Consider the following 21,960-nt stretch of genomic DNA (forward strand, 5'->3'; position numbering starts at 1 on the left):
GATGACAAATTTGATAAAATCGCAAAGGGTAAGCCTTGCATTTTTGACGAATCTGGGCTAAAATTTGATTAAATCGCAAGGGGTAAGCCTTGCATTTGTGATGAATCTTGGCTAAAATTTAAAACAATTTGAACAAATCGGAAGGGGTAAGCCTTGCATTTTGATGAATCTGGGCTAAAATTAGATCAAATCGCAAGGGGTAAGCCTTGCATTTTTGATGACATATTTGATAAAATCGCAAGGGGTAAGCCTTGCATTTTTGACGAATCTGGGCTAAAATTTAAAACAATTTGAACAAATCGGAAGGGGTAAGCCTTGCATTTTTGATGAATCTGGGCTAAAATTTAAAACAATTTGAACAAATCGGAAGGGGTACGCCTTGCATTTTTGATGAATCTGTGATAAAATTAGATCAAATCGCAAGGGGTAAGCCTTGCAGTTTTGACGAATCTGGGCTAAAATTTGATAAAATCATGAGGGGTAAGCCTTGCATTTTTGACAAATCTGGGCTAAAATTAGATAAAATCGCAAGGGGTAAGCCTTGCATTTTTTACGAATCTGGGCTAAAATTAGATAAAATCGCAAGGGGTAAGCCTTGCATTTTTATGACAAATTTGATAAAATCGCAAGGGGTAAGCCTTGCATTTTTGATGAATCTGGGCAAAAATTTGATACAATTTGAACAAATCGCACGGGGTAAGCCTTGCAGTTTTGACGAACCTGGGCTAAAATTAGATAAAATCGCAAGGGGTAAGCCTTGCATTTTTGACGAATCTGGGCTGAAATTAGATAAAATTGCAAGGGGTAAGCCTTGCATTTTTTTACGAATCTGGGCTGAAATTAGATAAAATTGCAAGGGGTAAGCCTTGCATTTTTTTACGAATCTGGGCTAAAATTAGATAAAATCGCAAGGGGTAAGCCTTGCATTTTTTATGACAAATTTAATAAAATCGCAAGGGGTAAGCCTTGCATGTTTTATGAATCTGGGCAAAAAAATTGATAATATCGCAAGGGGTAAGCCTTGCATTTTTAATAAATCTGGGCTAAAAAAGAAAAAATCGCAAGGGGTAAGCCTTGCATTTTTTAAGACAAATTTGATAAAATCGCAAGGGGTAAGCCTTGCATTTTTGCCGAATCTGTGATAAAATTAGATAACATCGCAAGGGGTAAGCCTTGCATTTTTTATGACAAATTTGATAAAATCGCAAGGGGTAAGCCTTGCATTTTTGATGACAAATTTGATAAAATCGCAAGGTGTAAGCCTTGCATTTTTTACGAACCTGGGCTAAAATTAGATAAAATCGCAAGGGGTAACCCTTGCATTTTTTATGACAAATTTGATAAAACCGCAAGGGGAAAGCCTTGCATTTTTGATGACAAATTTGATGAAATCGCAAGGTGTAAGCCTTGCATTTTTTACGAACCTGGGCTAAAATTAGATAAAATCGAAAGGGGTAACCCTTGCATTTTTGATGACAAATTTGATAAAATCGCAAGGGGTAAGCCTTGCATTTTTGACGAATCTGGGCTTAAATTTGATTAAATCGCAAGGGGTAAGCCTTGCATTTTTGATGAATCTGGGCTAAAATTTAAAACAATTTGAACAAATCGGAAGGGGTAAGCCTTGCATTTTTGATGAATCTGTGATAAAATTAGATAAAATCGCACGGGGTAAGCCTTGCATTTTTGATGACAAATTTGATAAAATCGCAAGGTGTAAGCCTTGCATTTTTTACGAACCTGGGCTAAAATTAGATAAAATCGAAAGGGGTAACCCTTGCATTTTTGATGACAAATTTGATAAAATCGCAAGGGGTAAGCCTTGCATTTTTGACGAATCTGGGCTAAAATTTGATTAAATCGCAAGGGGTAAGCCTTGCATTTTTGATGAATCTGGGCTAAAACTTAAAACAATTTGAACAAATCGGAAGGGGTAAGCCTTGCATTTTGATGAATCTGGGCTTAAATTAGATCAAATCGCAAGGGGTAAACCTTGCAGTTTTGACGAATCTGGGCTAAAATTTGATCAAATCGCAAGGGGTAAGCCTTGCATTTTTTATGAATCTGGGCTAAAATTATATAAAATCGCAAGGGGTGACCTTGCATTTTTGATGAATCTGGGCTAAAATTTGATAAAATCGTAAGGGGTAAGCCTTGCTTTTTTGACGAATCTGGGCTAAAATTACATAAAATCGCAGGGGGTAAGCCTTGCATTATTTATGACAAATTTGATAAAATCGCAAAATTTGTATCATGTTTTTGATGTTCTTATTGTTTGATATGTAAAATCACCTTTGATCATTGTCTTTTAACTAGCCTATTGTATCCTTAATGTATTGTTCTAACAGTATGTGTTAATGTTCCATTGAAGTTGTTTGTACTTTGTTTTCACTTGTGATGAATAAACGGAGTCTTAGAGCTCCACTCAAAAAAAAAAAATAAAAATAAAAATTTCATTTTTTACGAGTCTGGGCTAAAATTACATAAAGTCGCAAGGGGTAAGCCTTGCATTTTTTATGACAAATTTGATAAAATCGCAAGGGTTAGCCTTGCATTTTTGATGAATCTGGGCTAAAATAAGATAAAATCGCAAAGGGTAAGCATTGCATTTTTATTTTTTGATGAATCTGGGCTAAAATTAGATAAAATCGCAAGGGGGTAACCTTGCATTTTTGACGAGTCTGGGCTAAAATTAGATAAAATCGCAAGGGGTAAGCCTTGCATTTTTGATGAATCTGAACTAGAATTAGATAAAATCACAAGGGGTAAGCCTTGCTTTTTGGACGAATCTGGGCTAAAATTAGATAAAATCGCAAGGGGTTTGCATTTTTTATGAATCTGGGCTAAAATTAGCTAAAATTGCAAGGGGTGAGCCTTGCATTTTTGATGACAAATTTGATAAAATCGCAAGGGGTAAGCCTTGCATTTTTGATGACAAATTTAATAAAATCGCAAGGGGTAAGCCTTGCATTTTTGACGAATCTGGGCTTAAATTAGATGAAATCGCAAGGGGCAAGCCTTGCATTTTTGATGACAAATTTGATAAAATCGCAAGGGGTAAGCCTTGCATTTTTGACGAATCTGGGCTTAAATTTGATAAAATCGCAAGGGGTAAGCCTTGCATGTTTGACGAATCTGGGCTAAAATTTGATAAAATCGTAAGGGTTAGCCTTGCATTTTTGATGAATCTGAACTAGAATTAGATAAAATCGCAAGGGGTAAGCCTTGCTTTTTGGACGAATCTGGGCTAAAATTAGATAACATCGCAAAGGGGTAAGCCTTGCATTTTTGACGAATCTCGGCTAAAATTAGATGAAATCGCAAGGGGCAAGCCTTGCATTTTTGATGACAAATTTGATAAAATCGCAAGGGGTAAGCCTTGCATTTTTGACGAATCTGGGCTTAAATTTGATAAAATCGCAAGGGGTAAGCCTTGCATGTTTGACGAATCTGGGCTAAAATTTGATAAAATCGTAAGGGGTTAGCCTTGCATTTTTGATGAATCTGAACTAGAATTAGATAAAATCGCAAGGGGTAAGCCTTGCTTTTTGGACGAATCTGGGCTAAAATTAGATAAAATCGCAAGGGGTTTGCATTTTTTATGAATCTGGGCTAAAATTAGCTAAAATTGCAAGGGGTGAGCCTTGCATTTTTGATGACAAATTTGATAAAATCGCAAGGGGTAAGCCTTGCATCTTTGATGAATCTGGGCTAAAATTTGATAAAATCGTAAGGGGTTAGCCTTGCATTTTTGATGAATCTGAACTAGAATTAGATAAAATCGCAAGGGGTAAGCCTTGCTTTTTGGACGAATCTGGGCTAAAATTAGATAAAATCGCAAGGGGTTTGCATTTTTTATGAATCTGGGCTAAAATTAGCTAAAATTGCAAGGGGTGAGCCTTGCATTTTTGATGACAAATTTGATAAAATCGCAAGGGGTAAGCCTTGCATTTTTGACGAATCTCGGCTAAAATTAAAAAAAATCGCAAGGAGTAAGTAAGCCTTGCATTTTTAATAAATCTGGCCTAAAAAAGATAAAATCGCAACGGGTAGGCCTTGCATTTTTGATGAATCTGGGTTAAAATTAGATAAAATCGCAAGGGGTAAGCCTTGCATTTTTAATAAATCTGGGCTAAAAAAGGTATAATCGCAAGGGGTAAGCCTTGCATTTTTGATGACAAATTTGATAAAATCGCAAAGGGTAACCCTTGCAGTTTTAATAAATCTCGGCTAAAAAAGATAAAATCGCAAGTGCCTTGCATTTTTTATGATAATTTTGATAACATCGCAAAGAGTACGCCTTGCAATTTTGATGAATCTGTGCTAAAATTTAATAAAATCGCAAGGGGTAAGCCTTGCATTTTTTACTGGGGGTTGTTGGAACTTCAATATGTTCTTCATCTTGAAGCTTACGGATATAAGTTGACTCAGGGAAATAATGTTTGTCTCCTCAGACCCCATTTATGGCTCCCTTCAAAAACCACGTGAATTGGTAAAATAAAGAATTCGAAAACATCTTCAAACACATCTTTTCATTAGTTGTTTTCAGCCTTGAAATTGTTACGACCGCCTGGCATTAAAATAAGCGGAAAGAAAACCTTAAAATAATAAATAGTCAATATGTTTAAAAAGCATTTTGAAGTTAAAACAAATTTGTGCAGAAAGTTAGTTAGAGTGAAGACCAGGCATTCAGGGGACTCAAAGTCTGATCGAAACCAGCGTGGTGATCACCCATTAGAACCCTTAAGGGATGGCTAGTCCCGGCCCCTCCTTTACTTTCCGACCCGGGATAATCATCCTACCCTAATTTGGGGAGAGACATGACGGACCCCAATCACTTACTGGTGCTAGCAGTAAAAGTCATGTCCCTTTGGTACGGGGCGGGATTCGAACCGGGTCTCCCAGCTCTGGAACGCACGCAAGCGAACGATCCAGTGCACCGTGTCGCCACAGTGCCCGTTGGTGTTAGGAGGTGATTTTAAACACTACTTAAATAATGAATTGCATTATGACTTAGAAAAAGAAAAAATACTGGTGGCAGCGGGAATCGAACTCGGGACTTTACTAATGAAGGCCCAACACTTACCACACAGGCTACGGTTCGCTTCTTAAGAATAAGTGAAAAATAATGCAATGATATCCATCGGTATCGGTCCTGTTTTTATACGTCATTATTAAAGGCGACTTTCGAACTGATGGCGTAGCCCTACTCGAAAGAAATAACTAACCTTTTTTTCTGGAGGTGCTGGTCAAGTGTGTCAATTTGTTTAAGTTGCAACGTTCACTTCCCATCCTTTGTTTTCGGGAGTAAATGATGAAACCATGGCATTTCGCGTAAGGGGAATGTTTACAAAACATTTAGGCGTAAGTCGCCATTTTGAAGCTAGTCATTTATTCTAACGGATCCATCCGATACACCAGACTGCATTATCTCTACGGACGGCTAAGGGTACCGCAACCCATGTGGTTAGAGGTGGGCTTTAAATGGAACTGAACCCTGTTCGAACTTCACTGACACTAATAACTTATTTTTCTGAAGCCCGTTTCAAACCCCTTGCATTTTATCTGGTTTTAGCCCAAATTCATCAAAATTGCACGGCTTGCCCCTTGCGATTTTATCTGATTTTAAAAATATGTGTTTATAGGCCTACCCGCCAACAGACGGCGCGGTTTATCGAGTTGGGTTAAAGAAAATGGACACTATTGGTAATTGTCAAAGACCAGTCTTCTCACTTGGTGTATCTCAACATATGCATAAAATAACAAACCTGTGAAAATTTGAGCTCGATCGGTCGTCGGAGTGGCGAGATAACTATGAAAGAAAAAACACCCTTGTCACACAAAGTTGTGATTTCGAGACCTCAAGTTCTAAACTTGAGGTCTCGAAATCAAATTCGTGGAAAATTACTTCTTTCTCCAAAACTAGGTCACTTCAGAGGGAGCTGTTTCTCACAATGTTTTATACCATCAACCTCTCCCCATTACTCGTTACCAAGTAGGGTTTTATGCCAATACTTATTTTGAGTCATTACCAAGTGTCCACTGCCTTTAAGTTAATGGCTTCTTCATAAAGTAGTTTCAATTTCGTGTGTCCCTACAAAGGCATCAACCCCCATAGGTAAAGAACCCGATCTTTGAACGTTTATTTCCATGCTGAAAATATGAATGGAATACGACCCCACCCCCTACTTCACTGCTCTATCTCGACACACCCATAAAACACAAATACTATCAAACATAATATGGTTTAGTATTACCTTGTGTGTTATGACAGTTTTATGAATGGAAATAGCAAACAAATAAACAAGGAAACAACGATATCACATACACAAGTTTATTGTCAATTTACAGGCCAAGTTACATTACATCAGTCACAGTTTACTTCCAGAGTTTTATACAAGTATACAGTTAAGTAAATGATTCTGTCGTTGCACTAAACAACAACAAAATTGCAAAAAAATACAAAAAAACAAAAAAGGTTCACTTATAAACACCTGTTTAGGACAATTACATACACGGTTCATCTTTAAATATTAAGTAGTTCTCAACGCGAGCATCGTCTACATTGTATCACTTTAGTATGGCTTTATTTTATTATACAGTAGGAAACGTATTAACAAAAATAGATAAATACACTGGTATTCTTAATAGTTAATGTCAGCTCACAATATATTAAGAAAAAGCATACACTGTACATACCTACATACACAGCTACTGCTCAGAAAGACTACAGATTAGTGTGCTAAATTCCTCTCTGAAATACACAACCATCTCACTTATTTTCGCTAATACTGCGATCGACTCGCAATATAGGAAGAGTTACAATTAGTCACCGTCTCCGAGTAGGGCCTATGGTTATACGTTTTGGGTACTTGTCACAGAAAACACAATGTCCACACATTTACATTAAACTCACATCGTTTGAAGATGGTGATAGTAGAAAGCTTTCCTAAAATAATACTTGTTGAGGTGCTTCAGTTTTTGAGAAATGAGTAAAACAATTTCACGAAAATAGTTTCCCTGACTTGTTTCACAGCGCCTCAGCAAGCAATATTTTGTACCATCTTATTATCTTCAAACTGTGTGAGTTTTATGTTAATCTGTGGACAATGCGTTTTGTGTCCTAAAAAGAGTACCCAGACCCTTTATTTTGCAGACCAATTCACTGCTCCAGGCTGTAGGAGCGGCTTTGAGGTCATTACAAATCATAGGTAGAGAGCTTGAGAATTAAATGCTAGCAGTAATCTGCGCCCTTTCTCAGTGCTTTCTACAGTTAAAGACTGACATGTACAGCAGAAGTAGAATATATTAAAAGTTACTCATAAGTTTTGATTAAATATCCCTGTTGATAATGTCACTGTCATTAAATATTAAAAACACATAGGTACCAAATGGTGGTACGTCATGTGCTTTTTTTGTTTCATACATTATTTTTTAGTGAAAAAAAAAATGATAATTTAAATATGAAAATAAGAAGAAACGGTAATCTGGATACACAAAGAGATCTTTCTATAATAATACTGCAATTGAACAACAATGATTTACACTTTTACAAAAAAAATAAATAAAAAATAACTGGCAAAAATAAACAGGACGTCTATACCAGGGGGGAAAAGGCCGGTTACTCTAACGGGAAACAAATTGAGAATATCAATAAATTAGAATCGAAATTTAAATCAATGGAAGTTCTGTGCAAGGAAACGTTACCAGCCAATATACAACAGACTACCGGGCTAACCATTTATGATTCTGGTAATGTTTGCCGTTTAAGAAGTCTTAAGATTATTATTAAAAAAAAAAAAACTTGTTCATGACTCCAGACGTAGCCGCAAAGGCTAAATTTCATAGAGCTGCTCAAGCACAAGGGTAGCTAAGCATAACAAAATTATGCTTACTAGAATAAGGTTACCAGCTGAACTGCCATGTCACATGTACAATTTGTGAGTGGTATTCTGCCCGTTTCTGATAAGCACACATAATATGCTAAGCAATATTTTATACTAAAGCAGCTCCATGAAATTAGGCCCCGATATTGTAAGAAATTACCCATGATTTGTACTTCATCATCGTCATTAATTTTGGTTTGTTCTCATACATCGATGTGTGTTAGCACTGTTTACTCAGTACTTCCCCGAGTCCTGTGAAAAACAAAATATCACAGGCATATATTACTCGGGTGGGTTTCGAACCCACGACCCGTGCAACTATAGAGCAGTGTTTTATCAACTTTGTTTACAGATTTGTGCATATTGTTTTTAAACAAACATCTATATTGTACAAACATTTGCACACATTGAGATTCTTCGGAAATAAGAACTTATCAATTTGATATGAACACCATAGACAATGAATTTGTACACTTTCTTGAGGAGACTTTATAATACACCACTGGAAATTCCCTGAAATCAAATGTTGAGGTTTTTCTTCTGACCGACATTTACTTCCATTTGTTGGGACGAATTTACAAGGCTTAGTTTTGCATTGCATGTTGATCATAAATAAAACTAACAGAGTGATGTGAGTGTGATGAACTACCAATTAAAAAAAATAAATAAGTCTGCGCAAATCTAAGCTCACTCCATGTCAACAAGTGTTTCATCTTCACTTTCAGAAAACTTAACTTGCTTCCAGAGGATAGTTGTTGTTTGACTTAATATTAATGGAAGTAACCAATGGTACATTTTACAGCCTTGTTGATGTATTTCGAAACAGTAAGCACCAACAACACGTTCTGGTGTGTTATTCGTTTGTTTCGATCTAAAAACAATTGCATTTCTTGCTGACTAACTTTTTAGTATAATCAGTTTAACTTCAAAATAAAATTCACATATTTTTCTTACAACTTACAAAAACAACTTAACATCTATTAAAACTTACAAAAACAGATACAATTTACCGATCCTAAAGTTCCAGCCACTTTTGACTGTTTTCTCTGAAGAAGAGCTTTTTGCCATTTTAACAATTCATAGAAAAATCTACCCCACGATAGTGAAATACAATCACAGCAAAATAAACATTCTCTTAAAATATACAATGAAAGTTATCATGTTCTATATTTCCATTATATGATTGCCATTGACAAAAGTACAGAAACAAATAAATGTGGAATCTTTTCAATTCACAATTCGTCGGGGGGTTGTAGACATTACAAACAGGGCCAACTTTCACAGAGCTGCTTAAGCAGAAAATATTGCGAAAATAAAACCAACACAGGCAGGGGACCAGTCACTGATTGTACATGTGTGACAAGGTATTTAGGCTGGTGACATTGTTCTGGTAAGTATGACTTATAAAGTGTGCTTAGCTATTATTTTGTGCTTGGGGCCTAAGCAGCTGTATGAAATTGAGCCCACAAGTGTCATTTTAGCTGGCATTGCCTTAAACATAAAATCATGAAACTGTTTAGTCAACAACGTATAAGGAAATGGTGTACCAGCTATATCAAATGCTGTGAACATGAAAGCCACCAAAATAAGACCTTTTAGACATTCAAACATGATTAGACAAATTTAAAGACTTAACTCAAAATAATGCAGACATGATATAATAATACGCAGAATATATCTCGTTTAGAGACTGCGCAATATCAACGTCCATTACTATTTTTATTATTCTTACTCTTATCCGTATTATTATTATTATTATTATAATTATTAACATTATCGTACAATCTATTTTAAAAATGGACATCAGATTAAAATAGGAGGGAAGCCTGATAACGAGAACAGTTTTCAAAGATTAGACAGTCAATGTTGATGTATTTTTGTATCAATGTATAGGGCTGCCTAATGAGTGCTCTTGAGTTCTGTGAAAACCATAATCCTGTAGTGAGTCTCACTGGAACCCCCCCCCCCCCTTCCTTATCAATGTATAGGCCTAATGAGTGCTCTAAAGTTCTGTGAAAACCATAATCCTGTAGTGAGTCTCACTGGAACCCCCCCCCCCCTTCCTTATCAATGTATAGGCCTAATGAGTGCTCTAAAGTTCTGTGAAAACCATAATCCTGTAGTGAGTCTCACTGGAACCCCCCCCCCCCCTTCCTTATCAATGTATAGGCCTAATGAGTGCTCTAAAGTTCTGTGAAAACCATAATCCTGTAGTGAGTCTCACTGGAACCCCCCCCCCCCTTCCTTATCAATGTATAGGCCTAATGAGTGCTCTAAAGTTCTGTGAAAACCATAATCCTGTAGTGAGTCTCACTGGAACCCCCCCCCCCCCTTCCTTATCAATGTATAGGCCTAATGAGTGCTCTAAAGTTCTGTGAAAACCATAATCCTGTAGTGAGTCTCACTGGAACCCCCCACCCCCCCCCCCCCCTCCTTATCAATGTATAGGCCTAATGAGTGCTCTAAAGTTCTGTGAAAACCATAATCCTGTAGTGAGTCTCACTGGAACCCCCCCCCCCCTTCCTTATCAATGTATAGGCCTAATGAGTGCTCTAAAGTTCTGTGAAAACCATAATCCTGTAGTGAGTCTCACTGGAACCCCCCCCCCCCTTCCTTATCAATGTATAGGCCTAATGAGTGCTCTAAAGTTCTGTGAAAACCATAATCCTGTAGTGAGTCTCACTGGAACCCCCCCCCCCCCTTCCTTATCAATGTATAGGCCTAATGAGTGCTCTAAAGTTCTGTGAAAACCATAATCCTGTAGTGAGTCTCACTGGAACCCCCCACCCCCCTCCTTAATTTGCCCACAAAGGGGAAACTGCTAAATTGTGTTTCATTATATGTAAGCTGTAAGTCACAAGTGCCTTTGGAAGCCATAACTTTGGTTCTTTTTTTGATTCCATCCGCCTGTCTGTAAACCCCAGGATTTGAGGCTGGAGAGTGAGACAAAATTAAAGTCTGAGTCCATAAGCCGGAACCCTAGCTGGAGACTAAGCCAGAACAAAAGCCAGAGATAAGTCAAGAACCAAAGTCAGGGACTAGGCCAGAACCAAAACATGAGAGTTTGCCAGAACCAAAGCCGTAGACCATAAGCCGGAACCAAAGTCGGAGACCATATAAGCCAGAACCAAAGCCAAAGCCAAGGTTCCTTAAAGGGTGATAAGACACTGCCATGTTTTTACAGTACTGGTTCAACCAAACATCAATCATGAAACAATATTCATAAATACCTCAGACAGTTTCGCTATTCCTATTGGTGGAGAGCGCGTCACGTGGGTGTGTATAAACCTTTGTTTATGACCGGTAAAAATGTGTTACGTCGTGGGCATGACGCACGACCTTGCACCTGTTCTTGTAAGACAATTTCTTCATTCCTATTGGTCGAGAGCAACGGCTGAAACAGTTGTGCAACATCACGCGATACGCGCGACGCGCACAGTATTCTCTTATAAGGAGTTGTTTACCCGAGGGCGGCGGAGGGCTTTACCATTTCATAGCTGGAGGGGTGTTGTGTTGAAAGAAATCATTTAACAGTTATAATTTTTGCATTTTATTTTACTTTTTGACCAAAACATGATGATGTTTTTGACGGAAAAGGTATTTATGAATGGGAATCAAAGTGTGTTGAATCGGTTTTCAACTAGCGGTTTAAACCCGCCGAGGCCTGGTTCTTTATAATTTACCTCCACTTCGTCTCGGTAAAATTATCAAGAACCAATTATCCATTGGACCACAAACATGTTCCGCTAGACCGCATCATTTTGACCAAGTACGCCAACAATCGTCCACTAGTGAATACGCGCATTAGTATTTTTCAATGGAACTGTCTAGCAGTCTAACGGACTGGTATTTATATGTACATGAGTGGGGAAATTTATCCACTCAAGTTAGACGTCTTACCATTCCAACTTTATGAATTGCTCCATAATAAAATGGATAGATAATTCAGCCTGTATATCCAAAGTGCTACATGTATGGTGACAGTTAATTTTGTAACATATCTTTCACTTTAATTCAAGACAGTTTATTCATAAAAAAAGAATAACTCACAGTCAGTCCATGATTTTAAAGACTTTCAAACTTAAACAATTTTCAAATATTTGAAAAAAATAATTTCTTAAATAAATAAATAATTCGTAAACTGTAAAAAATAAATATAACTGGGAATATTTCTTAAAGGATATGAAATTTTCTTGCATAGGAAAAAAAAAACACAATACCACTGTTGATAAGAAATTAACTTTTCTGAATTAGAACCTTTCTGAATTCTTTCAGACATTTATAATATGGGGATATTTCCTAAGCTGGAACTTCATTACTATGAGCATGGTGAGATGAGCTTGCCATCCAGCCAGTCCAAACTAATAATTTATTGTTAGCTTCCAACAATAGATTATTAACTCTATTGCTATAATAAAACAATTGCTTACCGAAATGGTGCCCATGCCATACATGTACCATAGAGTCATATATATAAGAATTAGAGGGCGCATTGGCCTAAATACACGCCCCAGCATGTGCGCTGGCGGCCATTTCCTAAGTTGACAAACAGCATCGCGTACAGCGTTCAATAAACACAAACTCCAACATGTACTTCATATTCAACGCGGGTACAAAATGGCGCGCGTGTCTCCTTGAGGTCCCGTCGCGTTTGTGCAAGCAACATCACCAGTGCGCCCTCTAGTTCTTATATATAACTCTATGACATGTACTTAACTTTGTAACAATAGATAGAGCTCCATTGCTATAATGAAACATTTGCTTACTGAAATGGCACCCATACCATACTTAACGATCTAACAAATTATTGAGCTCCAGCTGCCCATCTTGTGCCTTATGGCACAATGCAATCATTGTTCCAAACTGCTACCGAAAAAGAAAATGTGACGACGGAAAAGAAATCACTACAAGTACATTACCGATTTATCTTATAAATAGTCTGATCTCTTTGTGAAGTCGATCACCATTCTCTGGTTACAGTGCAGTTGCCGAATTTCTGCGCCAGGTGTGCAAGTGAAGAATGCCTAGTAACGTGGAGTACGAACGCACAAAAGCAAAAATTACCTGCTAGCCGTGAAATACGCTTGACGTAAGCGCAGACTTCCCTGCCTCCGTAAGTGCTGATTCTTTGTCACTGGTAAGCAGAGCCATATAATTGGGCCAGAGTCTTTTATTAAAAGTACTCCTGGGATCCCCCCTGGTGTCTAGAAAAGAGAGGAACGAGAGAAGGTCGGGGGGGCTTATCACTTTTCACTCACTGTCACTCGAGCTATCACTATACCCTGTGAAGTCCACTGGCCCGAGTTGATTTGTTGTGAGGCCATACTCAATGATAGCGAAGTAGCAGAATTTGTACTGCTCAGGGGTCTGTATACTGAACGCTCTCTGAGCTCTCATACGACGTACCGTGTTACAGACGTCTACCGTGTGGATGTCTACCAGACGAGACAGGCTGATGTCAAGAGTACAAAAAGTTCCTGATGGGGGAGAAAAAAACAGAAAATGATTTGAATGAGATCCACTTGATACCAGAGTTGTTTTACAAGCAGCCTGGGAAGGTAGTGCTTTCTGCTCTACCGGGCAGTGTTTCAGATGGATGATACACCTACATCCGTATGGACTGTAAAGGGGGTAACCCTGTTGCAGCCCCAGGAGTAGGTGCTGGAAAGGAATTGATTGTAGCCCACACCTTGAAGTGGCCTTTGCAGACCTTGTCACTTGTGTGTCTACACTCAATACACCAATACTTTGACAGACAGTGACGGACACCCGAATGGAAGATTGATATACCTGTTTTTAAAACTTCCAGGTATACCCTTGACAGAAATGTATACAAGCCGGAACATGACAAGACAAATAATCCTGTAGTGTGCACAGCGTACATACGTACTCATGGAGTTATGCTGTTTAACCAGTAGCACAAAGAGGGCCAAAAGGTGCTGGAACTCATTCTCAAAATCTCCATTTTACCAGGGATTGTTGTGTAATCCCCGATTCCAGACCTTAAGTCTTTCATTGTACAAATGTGGATAAAGAGAGATAAATAACCATTGGTAGTGTGTAAACTTCACGTTAAGATGGTTAGGTCATCAGAGTGTGGGTTTGAATCCTAGTCAAGACACTTGTGTCTTTAAGCATGATGCTTTACTTTCATTGCTTCTCTACACCAAGGGGTAGAAACGAGTACCTGTGATGGTTAAGGTTTATATTCAGTTTTAAAAAAAAACCTCAGAGCACCACAGAGGCCCGGGGCTGTATACTCCCCAGGGAGCTGAGAAAGATTAATTGGCTGAGAAGCTGAGAAAGATTAAAGGCAGTGGACACTGTTGGTAATTACTCAAAAATAATTACTATCATAAAACCTTTCTGGTAAGTGGGTTATGAGGAGAGGCTGATAGTATAAAACATTGTGAGAAACAGCTCCCTCTAAAGTGACGTAGTTTTTGAGAAAGAGGTATTTTTCGAAAAATTTGATTTCCAGACCTCACATTTAGAATTTGAGGTCTCAAAATCAAGCATCTGAAAGCACACAACTTTGTGTGACCAAGGTGCGACAAGGGTGTTGTTTTCTTTCATTAATATTTCGCAACTTCGACGACCGCTTGAACTCAAATTTTCACAGGTCTAATATTTTATGCATATGTTGAAATTTACCAACTGTGAAGACTAGTATTTGACAATTACCAATAATGTCCAGTGTCTTTAAAGCAACCCTATGAAATTAGGCCCAGAAAAACAGAATAACGTACCTGTCCGTCCTATTCCAGCACTGCAGTGTACCAGTATAGGTGGTCCCAACGGATGGCTAGTCCAAACCGATCCTAGCTCTTCAACAGCCTTGGATTGGTAGCTACGTACTTCTTCTCTAAATTCCAGCATGGCTTGAGCGGAGCGAGGCGTTCCAAAGTCAGGCCAGCTGGTGAACTGAAAGTGGGCAACTTGGCGGACTTCATCGGTCTGGGGAAAAAGTTTAAACATTGTCACTTAAATACAATCTACAATGGTTTACATGTTTATTTAGCTGTTTTGTAGCGCAGCGCAGCGCAGCAAAGCAGCTCTTGTTTTTTTTTCTACTTTTTAACTCTTCCATAAAATTCCATAAAAAAGTAGTTGTACAACAAAAAGCAAAAATCGCACAGCTGCACAGTTTTAAGAATGGGAACGAGGACTCTTGAGGGAGCTAATGGGACCTTTTTTTTGGGGGGGGTCGCCATTTGCAAAAAAATACATTGTAGTCTCCCTAATTTATTAATATCTTTGGTTAGGGGTACCAGTCATATCCAGGTACATATATCGCTCCTTCAAGAACTTTACTCTTGAAGGAGAACAGGAATTTTCCTCTGGTAAGGAGGAAAATGTCAATTTGTACTTTGCAAAGGGCACCACACCAAAAGCACACGAGGCACCACGGCATCTCCTGTGGGTGCCTAGGGTTATTTTGAGGCCTGCACACCCACATCGGCAGTCTCGGCCCAGGCTGTATCGTACATGTAAGCTAGAGGACTAGAAAGTTATAGTACTGCATCTAGCAATTTGAAGTTTAAAGTAAACGTCAATTTGAACACCTACATGTGTATTTTTCACTATGAAGATACTGATGGTGTAGTCTCGCCGTCTCTCCATCTCAATATTTTTGACCAAGAGGAAACTATGGTTGTCTTCAGAGCCCACCTCCGCCGGCCAGTACTGGCCGCACTTCAAGCGCCCTCTCTCCACGGTGCGAGTTGTCATCACGATGACCAGGACTTTCTGCTCCCAGATCATGCGCCAGAACGAGCCAAACGTTCTCGGAAGAGGACCTACAGAATCAAATTTCAAGATACATATTTGGTAATCACTCTTAAAATTAATGCCAAAAAACAATCCTTGGTTAGAAGCCTACAGAAGCTTTCAAAGGTATAAAGCATTTTGAGAAATGGTTATTTCATAGGATATTCGTTTCTACGCCTCAAAATTTGAACCTGGGAAGGAGTAACTGTCAGAGACTTTTTATCAAATTGTATATTCCTTTAGGGATTTCCAAAAAATAAGGACAAAAAACCAAACTTTGACATTAAGGAACATTCAACCTAAATTAATATCAAGTTCTGAAAAGTAGCCGAATGTCAGTCTACTGCTAATAGTTCTCAAGCACCATGCCCAGAGCCTCTAGTACATGTTGGCCCTATTTGAACAGTTTCCTTAGCTGATCGTTTAATTGCAATCCGCCCCAGGGTCGATTTCACAAAGAGTTAGGACTAACCCTAGCTTAGGACTAGTTCTAGGAGATATTCTCGAGTAACTCATCCTAACTCATGATAAGACTCGTCTTAAAGGCAGTGGACACTATTGGTCATTACTCAAAATAATTACTAGCTTAAAACCTTTCTTGGTGATGAGTAATGGGGAGAGGTTGATGGTACAAAACATTGTGAGAAACGACTCCCTCTGAAGTGCCATAGTTTTCAAGAAAGAAGTAATTTTCCCTGAATTTGATTTCGAGACCTCAGATTTAGAACTTGAGGTCTCGAAATCAACCATCTAAACGCACACAACTTCGTGTGACAAGGGTGTTTTTTTCTTCCATTATTATCTCGCAAGTTCGATGACCGATTGAGCTCAAATTTTCACAGGTTTGTTATTTTATGCATATGTTGAGATACACCAACTGTGAAGGCTAGTCTTTGACAATTACCAATAGTGTCCACTGCCTTTAACTCTGTGTGCAATCCACCACTTGGCAAGGACAGAGGCCATGGCAACAATGTATCAACAGGGCTGTATTTTAGAGACTTGTACAGGTACGAAGTTGAGGGGGGAAAAAATTGCCTACATGTAAATGCCAATATCTCTTGAATACGCACCTTGGGCTGCAATGAATGCATTTTTCTGCTTGTAACCATCCATATAGTTAGCATTGATGTAGTCCGAATAAGGATCGCCGTTTATCGTGTGTAACTTCACTCTCGAATGGTCGTAGCAGAGGACGTCAGCGTATCTGTTCTTTGGCAAGTTATACTTGTGCCTAAGGGTGAAAGGTTAGAGGTCATGATAAGATAACAGCAATAATCATAGTAATAATAATACAGGGTTGTTGTATAATAACACACAAATCCTTAGATCTGGATTAAGACGCTGTGAAGTTGGAACATTGTAGAATCGATACAGTTCAGTTTGAACCTGAGGTAGAAGAGCGGATGTTGTAGGAAGGTTTCTCAAGAGATGGGAGCCAACATAACCAAAGGCACGTTAGCCAACAGATTTGGAACAGGTACATTTAAGAGTATTCAAGATGATTAGATGAGTGGGTCACAAATTGATCGCAGGGCTCAACGCTACCACCAGCACCCCCTCCCCCCAAACACACACACAGTCATGTTTGACCATTACGTTACAGGACACCTATTGTGTACACTCTGTTGTTCCTGTATTGAAGCAATCCCCATTGTTTTTGTACACAAATGACTAGTGAGGACCCATGAAAACAAAGAACCAACTAGTGAGTACCTACATTGTATTGTCCCTATTGAAAAATGTTCTAGGAGGGTAGGCCATACAAACCCACATAGTTCCCTCTACTGGTTAGGCTACTGCTCATACTGGACACAGACATTCTTATATGTCACGTATGTATCAAGCCGATTACTTTAGCTTACTTTTTAAATTTTTTCTTTAAAGAGCAAATTGGATAATGGCTTCGAAGGCATGCCAAAAAAAATGCAGTACGAGGAATTCCATGGTTTAGCGTTTGTGAATGTCTTGCAGAAAATCTTCTTCACTACAACCAGGAATTATGGGGATTGGTAAACTTACTTTGAAACATTGAAATTGCCTGCAGGTGGTTCGGCTCTTATCATTGCATATTCCTGGTACAATCCTTTCTTTCTGGTCTGAATCACGTACTCAACTAGACCATCTAAGTCCATACCGGTACTTGTAGGCTGATGTACGGACACACCATTCTCCCCTCCTTTGCCCCTTTCCGACACCGCTGGGCTGGTGACACAGACTTGCTCCTGTGGACGGGGCGGCTTCGGTGGGGGTTCCGAGGGCATATCGTTCGGATCATCATAACTGTGATTTGTTTGGGATGCATTTATATGGTTTGAGACGCTCTCCCGTACTGGCTCCGTTTCGTGCTTTTCCCGGGCTTCGAGCTGCCCTTTCTCCTCTTCATCGTCATCGCTGGCGACGCAACTTTTGACCACCTGGGGATGAGGGTGATGGTCAGTCCTGACAAACATATCTCGCTGGGTATTGATCCTGACCCCGTCACTCTCCGTTGCATTGCTACCAAGTTCATCAAACTTATTCATGTGATCGGCGATGTCTTGCGCCACATTGCGTGTCTCCGTCGGGCTCGGGGGTACTGAGTTGCCTGCACTGCCCGTCTGACTCGGGATATTCACTCCGATCCCGGCATCCGACCCTGTACTTGACGTCCTCTCCCGCGACCTCCCTTGGGCGTGCGTTTGATGATTTAAATAAGACAGCGGTTTGGAGGGGAACGAGATTGCACCAAAGAGTTCTACGGCCTGCCGGTTGGCCTCCAGGGCGTCTAGACTGTCGGCAAACTCGTCACTGAGGTCCTGTGAGTTGCGATTGTTTTCACCTGAATGGTTGATGCAGGAGTTGAGCCAGTCTAGATGGTTGACTTCTGAGATTCCTCCCAACTCACGAGGCAATGCTGTAGCTGGAATGAAGCGACATAGTCTGTCTGCGCTTACTAATGTTACCTACAGAAATAAAAACAGAAAAAGGGTTCCACAATCATCACAATTCAGTCAACCTACAATGTACGTATGAACATGCCTTCGCAAATGGATTCAAGAATAAGATAGTGCAAGTTTTTGACACCTTAAGCCAGCCTTACGTCGACCTTTGCGTCAACAAAAAAACAGTCAGCGACTGCCTTTTCAGGATCACACTGCCTGAACTTTTCAGTCAGCGATTATTTACGACCTGAGCGTTAATTAATGCAACTATTTCGAGACAATCTGAAACAGTCACAGCTCAAAAAAAAAATTACAGTCGCAAGAGTAGAACAATTTCAACTTGTTTGATGTGATCCCGATGGTCTGGAACAAGTCGCAGGTGCATCAAAATGTATACCAAGGGACTGGTAAACCAATCAATTGACATTAGTGTGCCAGTGAATTTGAATAACACTTCCACCCCCACAACAAGATCAACTCGATGCACTATTGACCAAGATCATAGGGACTTTTAATCTGGAAAATAAATTAGTGTAAAGTGCTCGATGCCAAAAGAAGTTTTTGTTTACTACATGTATGCAGAAATCGATAATGTGTGACATACATGTAGATTAACTTTGACAAGTTTCTCTGAATCCGCCCAAGAAAACATTTTTTCAGAATCTGAATCTGATCAATGTAAGTCGGCCAACTTTTTTTGGAGAGAAGAAAACCAAGAAGTTTCAGCTAAACACGTGGGAGGAAACCCCTTCCACCATCGTCCACATGCAGGACTCCGGAACCAGTCGCACTGGGGTCCACAGAGATGAAAGGCAGGAACAGAAACCACTGAGCCAACCTCACTCATGTCAGTACCAAGTGGTTCCATTAAAATTGTTTGGACTTAGAGTGTTAGACATTTGTTGGAAAAGAACAGCATAGAGTAACCTGGAAGTTTTTATCCAATCAACTGTCTATTTGCCAAGATACTGACCCCTCCCCCTCACCTAAACAATAAGGACCCCCCCCCCCCCCCCAGATGTATAACACCCCTTGTACCTCATAGTGATCCCACTAGCCCTTTTTCCTGGAAGCTACAATGTGTACACTGTCTCATAGCCCTCCCCACCCCCCCCCCCCCCCCTCCCCCCGACAAAGTTATGTAACATTAACAGCCTCAACTTTTGAACTCATGGTTTGCCTGACCCCCAACCTCTTACAAAAATTTCGATCAAAATTTTCAATTTCAATGCATAGATTTTGCAGAGTTCATGGTAGCCAGACCGATTAAAAAATACTGATGGGCTACACTACACGTAAAGTCTCTGAACGGGGCTCAATTTCAAAGAGCTGCTTTTTAAAGCAGAAAATACTGCTTTTAAAACAACTCTCTGCTTAGTAGCAGAAATGAGCAGGAAACCATTCATAAATGGTATGCGGGACATGGTACTTTGGCTGCTAACCTCATACTCGTAAGAATAATTTAGTTGTGCTAAGCATCTTTTTGTGCCTAAGCAGCTCTATGAAATGGGACCCTGATCTTAGATCAGAAATATCTTTAAGCCGCCGCCCCACCCCCCCCCCTCCCCCTTCCCAACCCAAACAATCAAACAGGCCAACTTTCAACCTGGTAACCATCAACGTGCTTCATCCATCCCAGTGAAAAATACAAAGCAAAGCTACAGGGTACCAGTATCAAAGTTCAACCACTCTCCCAGAGGGTGCGTGTATATTACAAAGTTGAGGAGAATTTCCTGCAAACTGGAATGACTACATGTCACAAGGTTTGCGCTAGAAAGCATCCTGTACTGGCTACTTCCTTTGGGAACTAGGTGCCGTCATGTTTGGTAGTCATAACTGCTTGAAGGCAACTCTACTGCCAATGCACTTTCATGTTGTGAATTGGAGTTAAGTATTTCAGTGCCAAGGTCGAATACGTTTGATCTACTTTTATGTATTTCAAAAGCATCATTATCGTACATGTACTTGATGTACAATCTTTTTTATGTACTCAAAAAGTGTCATCGATTGTACGACCCGTAATGTAGGTTATCCGGAGGTGGTGGTAGTAGTCACTTAAAGGGGCTTTGTTATCTTGGATCAAAGCAGGCCTACTGGCTGTTTATGAAAACATGAACTCACACGCAGTTGCTGCACATGCGCCCCCCCCCCCCTCACCATCCTATGTACCTACAATGTAACAGAAAGTGCGCAACGTAATGTAACTGGGTGAGAGTTCATAATTCCATGTACAGCCGCCTATTTCACCAAACTCTTCCTAACTTAGGATTAATCTTAGGGCTGAGGACGAGTTAAATTCTGTATCCGTAGACGTAAGAACGCATTTAACCCATCCTACATGTTAAAATGTAAGTACATAAGGACAAAGGACGAGTTACTAGTCCTACATGTAACTCGAGATAGGATTAAAGGCCCGGCCACACTGGCCCTGATGACGAGAACGAAAACGAGAACGTTAACAATGCACGCCCTCGATTTGTGGAATATGTGTGCGTGTATTCTGCCCGGAGCAATTCAACCAATAGAGTGCATTCTCTTTGCGCTGTGGTCATTATCGTTTTAGTTATCGCTGCAGTCTGACTGGCCCTTAATCCTTGAATTTCATGAAATTGGCATGCTGTACATCTACATGCCTTTAAGATCATGACGACACAGCCTCTTTTAAGAGCTACCACAACCTTTACAGATTTATATCCATGTAGAAGTGTAATAAACCAACTTACTCTTTCTTTCATTTTCTCTTTGAGGAGTGGGGCAAGTAGCTTGTACATAGCCTTGAACCACAGCGGGGGCGTCACCACGTACACACGCTTCAAACGGGCCGGGTAACCTTCACGGAGCATGCCCAGTAGCTTCTTGCCCAGGTGCATGTCAAAGTTGGCAAAGGTCGACTCTGTCATGTTATAGATGCAGGTTAGACCGTTACGCTGCGTTTCATTGCTGGTGGCGAGAAAAATCAAAATTATCAATCAATAACAAATAATCAAAATATTTAGGGAACAATCAAGAGAGTTAAATCTTGTAAAAAACACAGTTTCATCAACCCTTGTCCCATCCACTCATGGCCTACAACATGTACTTCTATGGCCTCCGTGTAGTTCAAGGCCTGCCGCTTTAAAGGCAGTGGACACTATTGGTAATTATTCAAAATAATTATTAGCATAAAACCTTTCTTGGTGATGAGTAATGTGGAGAGGTTGATGGTAGAAAAACATTGTGAGAAACGGCTACCTCTGAAGTGCCATAGTTTTTGAGAAAGAAGTAATTTTCCACGAATTTGATTTCGAGACCTCAAGTTTAGAACTTGAGGTCTCGAAATCAACTATCTGAACGTACACAACTTTGTGTGACAAGGGTATTTTTTCTTTCATTATTATCTC

General features: G+C 39.7%; 1 protein-coding gene across 3 annotated transcripts in view; it reads right to left on the reverse strand.

Annotated features, from left to right (window-relative positions):
- Positions 1 to 12,515: 12,515 nt before the first annotated feature.
- Positions 12,516 to 21,960, reverse strand: part of LOC117295393 (tyrosine-protein phosphatase non-receptor type 9-like) — a 37,452-nt gene continuing 28,007 nt past the window's right edge. For all 3 annotated transcript variants that reach the window (XM_033778028.1, XM_033778027.1, XM_033778029.1), the window contains exons 5-10: positions 21,304 to 21,520; positions 17,679 to 18,601; positions 16,730 to 16,890; positions 15,456 to 15,685; positions 14,636 to 14,843; positions 12,516 to 13,363 (exon numbers count right to left, since the gene is read on the reverse strand). In XM_033778028.1, the coding sequence (XP_033633919.1) occupies positions 13,137 to 13,363; positions 14,636 to 14,843; positions 15,456 to 15,685; positions 16,730 to 16,890; positions 17,679 to 18,601; positions 21,304 to 21,520 (1,966 nt within the window). In that variant the 3' untranslated portion in view covers positions 12,516 to 13,136. The remainder of the gene's footprint in view (positions 13,364 to 14,635; positions 14,844 to 15,455; positions 15,686 to 16,729; positions 16,891 to 17,678; positions 18,602 to 21,303; positions 21,521 to 21,960) is intronic.

Source organism: Asterias rubens, chromosome 10 (assembly GCF_902459465.1).
Source record: "Asterias rubens chromosome 10, eAstRub1.3, whole genome shotgun sequence".
Lineage (NCBI taxonomy): Eukaryota > Metazoa > Echinodermata > Asteroidea > Forcipulatida > Asteriidae > Asterias > Asterias rubens.